Source organism: Asparagus officinalis, chromosome 3 (genome assembly GCF_001876935.1).
Source record: "Asparagus officinalis chromosome 3, Aspof.V1, whole genome shotgun sequence".
Lineage (NCBI taxonomy): Eukaryota > Viridiplantae > Streptophyta > Magnoliopsida > Asparagales > Asparagaceae > Asparagus > Asparagus officinalis.
In genome coordinates this window covers 4,787,958-4,796,789 of record NC_033796.1, presented here as the reverse complement: position 1 = coordinate 4,796,789, position 8,832 = coordinate 4,787,958, and the positions used below count along the sequence as shown (strand labels likewise).

Genomic DNA, 8,832 nt, shown 5'->3' with positions numbered 1-8,832 from the left:
GATTCTCATTCTCTTGGGTATGGACAAGGAATTTTGCACAGATCGTCCTCTTGTAATCTTCGTCTTGGCTCCTTGAAAATATGAGAGTCGTCAGATTGTAACTCCCGATGTTGATTGTGAAGGCTGTTGAATTGGGGCTTTCATTAGTTGTTGTGAAGGTCGTCAGATTGTAACCTTCTACGTGAAAGTCCTCAAATTGTAGCCTTCTGGAAGTCGTCAGATTATAACTTCCATCATCGGTGTTTTGATGGGGGATAAGCTATCTATTGTGATTTTTAGACAGCCTACAATGAGGAAGTAGAATTGTCTTGTCATTGATAACTTGTTGACGGATAAAATGAGCGTCAATCTCAATACATTTGGTACTCATGAAATATTGGATTATTAGCAATCTGGATGATATTCTTATTATCATAGTAGAGAGGAGTAGGATTCATAATAGAAATACCAAAATTACTGAGAAGACAACGAAGATGAATAATCTCTTTAGCTGTTATGGACATTGCACGATACTCTGCCTCGGTGCTGGAAAGAGCAACAACATCTTGTTTCTTATTCCGCCAGAAAATTAAGGAATCATCAAGAAATATACAATAACCTGTAGTAGACTTCCTGGTAGTGGGATCATCAGCCCAATCAACATCAGAATATGCACAAAGCTCTAACTTGGATGAAGCAGGAAATAGAAGAAAGCGAGTGCTAGTACCACGGAGATATCGAAGAATCCGTAATAAGTCAGCATAGTGTACATAACGTGGGACACTAACAAATTAACTGACAATGCCAACAGAATGAGAGACATCTGGTTGAGAGATGCACGGATAGACCAAGTGGCCAACAAAATGTTGATATCAGGTAGGATCAGATAGATGCTCACCATCAGTAGAGCAAAGTTTGACATGCTATTGGAATGGAGTATCAACATTCAAAAAATAGGCATTGCAATGGACTAGGGCTAAATAGTAGTTCTGGATGCCCGCCCCGTGTACAATGATCAAGAAAACATTTTCTAAAATATAGACCCAAAATTATTTTAGGGTTGATTCATAACCTATATACCAAAAATCGACACAACTCATTTCACACACAGAACTAGGGTATTACCAAGTCCACTTCCATGATCGATTAGAGATATTATGAGCCAGGAAAAATAACTGCACGTAGAACCCCTGTTGTATATTATGTCAGCCTATATGGAGTCTTTTTTATGTGGAGAGCCTCTTCCATTACTGTTACAGATACGCTTGAATTGGGAGTTTGAATTTCTCTAACGTCAACCATCCCAAACTATGAAATGACAAACCAGACCGTCTATGGCAAAAAATAGTTCAGGACAAAGAAAAATATTTATCCCAAACTATGAAATGACAAACCAGACCGTCTATGGCAAAAAATAGTTCAGGACAAAGAAAAATATTTTGAACAAAAATCTAGTAAGCAAACCAGACCGTCTATGGCAAAAAATAGTTCAGGACAAAGAAAAATATTTTGAACAAAAATCTAGTAAGCTTCACTTCAGAACGGAGATGCGCCATCATCGGACATCCTTGCAATCCATCAGCATAATTCTCGTTAAAATAAGACATATTAGGCGCATAAATAGTAATATGACCAGCACCATTCAACAATGGGAAAAATCAATTATTTTCTATCTATCACCTATTTTTTGGGATAATAGAAGAAAGAAACTTGCGCCCGAAGTGGAAACGCAAAACACGGTAAACATGTCGACATTGTTACTATTTGGGCATTTGTAAGAACTTCCATTATGATCTTCGTTGATTACATCGACGACCTGGGGATCACCGGAGCCTGTAAGTTCATCTAATAAGTTTCGTAGAATTCATCTCCTTCCCTTTTCCTGAAATAGAAGTCCTACAATTCCAAAGCCTGTAAGTTCTCTTATTTATTGTCCTATTAAAATTTCCGACATCTCATAAATGGAATAAATTCAAGCTGCATACATGTCCAGAGTTCTAGTAAATTGTAAGAGAAACAAAAAGCATGTGTAGTCACTTTTGTAAACAACTTGGTCTGCAACAGCTATAACCTGAAGCAACATACACACAACAAAAAGTATGTGCATTAAGAAAACGATATATTGTGCATTAAGAAAACGATTGTGCATTAAGAAAACCATAGAGTACATCAGGACAAAACTACCAGCAGATATATATCATGACAGACCACCTTTGAAACTTTTGGAAAAGAGGGGAAAGGTTTTTATTTGGTAAAATACAAATTGCAGATATCTGCATCTTGATTGTTTTGGAAGGCCTTAGCTGGCCCCCTTTGACCATTATGTGAACATGCTGCATGCCTTAATTACTTAAAAAACTTGGTACAGCTTGAATAATGCCCTTCGGGTCCTCCATATATATATAGGTTAGAACCTAGAGGAAAAGCTCACAAGAAAAGGATGGGAACTGAAATTTGAAAAGGACTCCAAGCCGAGAGACCATTTTCAGAGGTTACATTATGTTTGCTATTTTGTTTGATCAATAATATATTGCCATTTTGTCCATTTCCTTGCCATTTTCTAACAAACCTAGCCTACACATAAAGCATAGGGCTGTAACCATGAATAGCAGCTCACAAATTAAGGCAGATGGCTCCAAAATCATAATGTAACCTCTAAAAAGGACAACATGCAGTTCGCACGTCCCTCGGAACAAAAAAGGCAGTGCAGGTTTAATGATGGACAGCAAAAATATTATTGGTAGCGTAGGTAGGCTGTCACATCATTGCATTTTCGTATAGATGCCCATAACTTTCACCATGAAATCAAATGGTAGCCCACAGAATTGAGAAATATAGAATGCAATTCCTTCATGCGTTTCATATGCAACACAACAAACGGCTAGCTGTCAACATGCACACAAATAGGTACTTGCTTAATATTTTGACACCACTTTGGAATCCATTAATTATATTCCGAAACTGGATAAATCTTATCCCGGAGGTTTGGAAGGCCTAGCCCTAGGTAAGAAACCTTGGCATTGAAGGTTGTAGCAGCCTGTAGCTCGGTAACCATCAGCCTTGCATACAGCGCATCAAGTATGGTAAGTTTGATAATTAACATGTACCAAACATTATTATATATCACCATACATTAAGATAAAATTTATCGTCCAACAAGTGAAAAATGAGTATCTGTATCATTGTAAAGCAACGGGTATACCTAGCAACCTAAAACATGTACTCTTCCAAACAACCTAAAACAGATGCATTTATCAGCTTCCATCCGACCCTCCTCTATCGGGCCTAGCTAGCTAGTCCGGTCCTGCTGGATAGGACCACGGCCGGATGATGGCTCCAAATCTGTCACCCGCTCCGATACTCCTAATTAGCTCTGTCACCCGCTGCTCCTCGACGTCCTCACGACGGCGGCGACGACGACAGTAAAGGAAGAGTGCTGCTACACCAGCGGCTATGGCAAAGAAGGAGAAAAGTCCCACTAGGAGGACAAGCGTCCGTGATCCGGAATGACCATGATCTCTTGGAGGTTTGGGAGGAGACGGGGGCGCGTAGTACAGGGGTACAGGGAATGTGGGAGTTGGTGGGCCATAATAGTTGGGGATGAGTGGCGGAGACATGGCTGACAGGCTAGTGTACGTAGAAGAAGAGGAGGTCAATAGCGTAGAGGCCTACATTATTGTAAGAAGGTGTTAGCAAACTGTAAGTTATCGCGTGAACAAATAAGAAAAGAAAATACAACTAGATGGATTTGCTCTTAACTGACAAGAATGCATAAGTGAAAACTTGACAGTCAACTAATATATACCAGAATACCCTATATATAGTTTCTCTGTAATAAAAATAGGCTTAATATCACAAACTCAAAACACCCCACAACCACAAACCAACACAAAGAGTAGTTAACGATAATTACATTTCTTAAAACAACCATATTTACATAAAACATAAATGACTTAACGCATGTGCTAAGATGAAGCTTAACTATATAAGTAGTTGATTGAATTTGAAGAACACAACACTCTACACAAAGGAAACTTTTATTGATAGAACACTTGAGAATACAACACTTGTTCTTACAAGAACACCTCACTTTCACACAATTCCTTTATTTTGGTGGACACTCACACAAGGCTACACTACACACTCAAGCTCTCAAGCTCACTTCTTGCTTGCTTGCTTGCTTGCTTTTCCAAATGAGAGCACAAGACCCCTATTTATAGTTGTTTAAGAGGGCTAGGAAGTGTGTAGAAGAGTTAATCCTAGCCATACATTACTAAGAAGTTTCTAGAAGAATAAATACTAGCCATACACTTGTATCTTCCTAGAAACTTCATGGTAGATATTTTGTAGGATGTTACTAGAAAGAAGTTCTAAAAAGTTGTTCTAGAATAATCTAAGTTGGTGAGGAATTCTAATACTCCCCCTCATCACCAACTTTCATTTCTCACAAGTCCAAGCTTCTTCTTAAGCTTCAAAAATGTCTCTGTCTTTAGTGGCTTGGTGAAGATGTCAGCGATTTGGTCTTCAGACTTGCAATATGACAGCATCACAGTCTTCTTTTTAACTTGATGTCGGATGAAATGATACCTTGTCTCTATGTGTTTGCTTCGTCCATGTGCTACCGGATTTTTGGCAAGTGCAATAGCTGACTTGTTGTCGATGAGAATCTCTGTCGGTGCTTCTTGTTGGTGTTGCAATTCCTTCATCAGACTCCTGAGCCATATTGCTTGACACGCACATGTCGATGCTGCTATGTATTCTGCTTCGCAACTTGATAGAGCGACGACAGACTGCTTCTTTGATGACCATGAGAATGTTGCTGATCCGATATTGAACATGTAGCCAGATGTGCTCTTTCTTTCATCTAAATCTCCACCATAATCGCTGTCGGTGTAGCCGACTAATCTTGAATCTGCACACTGTGTATAAAATAATCCTTGATCAATACTTCCTCGGACATACCTAAGAATTCTCTTGGCTGCTTTGAAATGCTCCTGTCTTGGCTCCTCCATATATCTGCTCACCAGTCCTACCGCGAACACTATGTCGGGCCTGGTGATGGTTAGGTAGCGCAAGCTCCCGACTAAACTCTTGTATAGAGTTGGATCAATATAGCTTCCTGGTGTGTCTCGCCTCAGCTTCACTCCGACTTCTGCAGGAGTTGCGACTGGATTGCAGTTGCTCATGTTGAACTTCTGAAGGATATCCTTTGCATACTTCTTCTGAGAGATGAAGATTCCTTTCTCTGATTGCGACACTTCTACTCCAAGAAAGTATGACATTTCTCCAATGTCAGTCATCTCGAACTCCTTGATCATATTCTTTTTGAACTCCTCGAACATTTTCGGATTGTTGCCGGTGAAGATCATGTCATCCACGTAGAGACATACGATCATGATGTCTTCATCCTTCTTCTTGGTATAGAGAGAGTGCTCATACGGGCTCCGATGGAATCCGTTCTTCTGGAAGTATGCATCGATTCTGGCATTCCATGCTCTGGGCGCTTGCTTCAGTCCATACAATGCCTTCTTCAGCTTGTAGACTTTGTCTTCTTGATTCTTCACCTCGTACCCTGGTGGTTGCTTGATGTAGACTTCTTCTTCTAAGTAGCCGTTCAGGAATGCAGACTTCACGTCCATCTGGTAGATCTTCCACCGGTTCTGTGCTGCCAATGCGATAATGAGTCGGATGGTGTCGATCCTCGCGACTGGTGCGAACACTTCTTCATAGTCAACTCCTTCTCGCTGACTATAGCCTTTTGCAACAAGCCTGGCCTTGTACTTCTCGATTCCGCCATCTTGATTTGTCTTTGTCTTGTACACCCACTTTACTCCGATTGGTTTATGGCCTTCAGGTAAGGTAGTGAGCTCCCATGTGTCATTTCTCTTGATTGCCTCGATCTCGTCATCCATGGCTTTTCTCCACTTATCTTCTTGAGCAGCTTCTTCATAGCTGACCGGATCACATTCTGCAAACAAGCAGAATAGTGTGTAGTCATCCATCATCTCGACAGGCTCTGTATCGTCGTACAGATCTCTTAGGCTTCTCATCCTCCTTGTTGCTCCCCCTGAAGAGCTTCCTTCACTTGAGCTGGATGATGTCGGCGTTGATGTTGGGGTTGATGGAGCTGGACTATTAGGTGGACTTTGTTCTGGTCTTCCAACCTCCTGCAAGTCATCATCATTATCTTCAAAGAACATACCTTTAATATTTTTATCTTCATCGGTCCATTTCCAATAATCTTCTTCATCGAACTCCACGTCTCTTGAAATGATCATCTTCTTTGTAACTGGATTGTAGAGCTTGTATGCTTTTGTCCTCCTCTCGTACCCAACGAATATGCACTTTTCTCCTCGATCGTCCAACTTCTTTCTTTTCTGCTCCGGGATGTGTGCATATGCAATACACCCAAACACCTTCAGGTGGTTGACACTTGGCTTGATGTTGCTCCACATCTCCAATGGTGTCTTGAACTTGACGCTCTTTGTCGGACATCTGTTGAGGAGGTAAACTGCACAGTCCACGGCTTCAGCCCAGTAAGTCTTTGGCAGGTACTTGCTCTTCAACATGCTTCTGACCATATCAAGAATGGTACGATTCTTCCGCTCTGCTATGCCATTCTGCTGTGGTGTGTAGGCGGCAGTGAGTTGATGAATTATCCCGTACTGCTTGTTGAAATTGTTGAATGCCTTCGAAGTGTATTCTCCACCTCGATCTGATCGGAGCACTTTGATGTGGTACCCACTTTGCTTTTCTACCATCTCCTTGAATTCTTTGAATTTCTCCAGAGCTTCGGATTTCTCCTTCAGGAAATAAACCCAAGTTTTTCTGCTATAATCATCAATAAATGTGAGAAAATACCTGTTTCCTCCAAGAGAGATGACTTCAAATGGTCCTGCAATATCTGTGTGGACCAATTGTAGCAACTCTGTTGCTCTTCTTGACTTTCCAACTTCGAAACTTCTTCTATGTTGTTTGCCCTTCATACAGCCTTCACATAGCTGGTTCGGATGGTTGATTTGCGGCAATCCTTTTCCCATTTTCTCCTTCCATAGAAGATTCAGGCCACTGAAAGCGAGATGCCCGAATCGTAGATGCCAGAGCCAAGTCTCGTCTTTTATGATTGACTTCAAGCACTTGACAGGGTCAGCATGAATATTTAAGGTAAACAGTCTATTTCTAGACATGTTCACCTTTGCAATAACTTCATTTTTATTTTTAATAGTGAGGGCAAGGTCTTTTAGATGTATATCATAGCCTCTTTCAAGGAGCTGGCCTAGGCTCAAAATATTATTTCGTAATGCTGGAACATAGTAGACATCAGAGATGTACCTGTTCTCGCCCGTCTTTGTCTGGATCATTATATTGCCCTTGCCTTTCACTGGAATCTTTGACTGATCTCCAAAGGTGAGACATCTCCTTGTACCATCTCGTTCAGCTCGGTAAAGAACTCCTTGATGCCGCACATGTGGTTACTGGCACCTGAATCTAGATACCAGATATCTTTATTCTTGCTTTCGCTCTCCTGGTATGTCAGCAGGACTGTTGAAGTGTCTGCCTTCTCCCTTTCTACAAAGTTACTTATTTCTGCCACTTGATTTGATTTCTCCCAACATTCGTAGCTGAGATGACCGTATCTCTTACATTTGTAACACTGTGGTTGAGATCTGTCCTCATGGTAACTTCTTCCTTGTCCTCGTCCTCGTGTGCCACGACCTCGTCCTCGATCGAATGATCGTTCACGATCTCTATTTCGATCTTGATTTTCATGGCCTCCTTGGTACTGTCTCCTACGACCTTGCTGGAAGTTTGAGCCACCTCGAAATGAGCCTCTGCCTCTGTAGCCTCCACGTCCTCTTCGACTATCTTCTTTGATAGTCATCTTACTCTGCAAGGCTTGTTCTAGATTCTCCGCTTGATTTGAACTAATGTTTATATCTTGTTCATAAGCTTGCAGAGAACCTTGCAGCTCATCAATAGATACTTCGGAAAGATCTTTAGACTCTTGTATTGCCGGAATAATATATTTGAATTTAGAGTCTAAAGTCCTAAGTATCTTCTCCATAATTCTTACATCATTAATTGCTTCTCCATTTCTCTTCATTTGATTTGTTATTGTCTGAACTCTACTAAAATAATCCGATATTGATTCTGTAGCTTTCATCTTCAAATTTTCAAATTCAACTCTTAATGCTTGGAGGCGTACCTTTTTGGCTCTTTCCGCACCTTGATAGGATTTTTGTAAAATCTCCCATGCTTCTTTAGAGGACAGGGCATTGGAAATCTTCTCAAACGCAGATTCATCTACGCCTTGGAATATTAGGAACAAAGCTTTTTTGTCTCTTTTTCTGACCTCCTTCAACTCACTCTTCTGAGTGGCGGTGAGAGTTGCTTCTGCTGCAGGTGACTCCGGTTCAGTGTAGCCATTCTCTACGAGATCCCACAAGTCTTGCGAGCCGAGCAAGACTTTCATCTGGATACTCCAGTTGTCGTAATTGGTCTTCATCAGCTTCGGAATCTGTGGCTGGATCATGTTCGCCATCTCGTACACGAGCACCTTCGATTGGCCCGGCTAGATCGAACTTTGCTCTGATACCACTTTGATGGAATTTGAAGAACACAACACTCTACACAAAGGAAACTTTTATTGATAGAACACTTGAGAATACAACACTTGTTCTTACAAGAACACCTAAGAGGGCTAGGAAGTGTGTAGAAGAGTTAATCCTAGCCATACATTACTAAGAAGTTTCTAGAAGAATAAATACTAGCCATACACTTGTATCTTCCTAGAAACTTCATGGTAGATATTTTGTAGGATGTTACTAGAAAGAAGTTCTAAAAAGTTGTTCT

General features: G+C 40.9%; 1 protein-coding gene across 1 annotated transcript; it reads right to left on the bottom strand.

Annotated features, from left to right (window-relative positions):
• Positions 7,358 to 8,521, bottom strand: LOC109834521. The gene has a single exon (XM_020402566.1). It carries the CDS (start codon positions 8,519 to 8,521, stop codon positions 7,358 to 7,360), a length of 1,164 nt encoding a protein of 387 aa, XP_020258155.1.

Coding starts and splice junctions, on each gene's coding strand:
- LOC109834521 (XM_020402566.1), bottom strand. CDS start 8,521: ATGGCGAACATGATCCAGCCACAGATTCCGAAGCTGATGAAGACCAAT.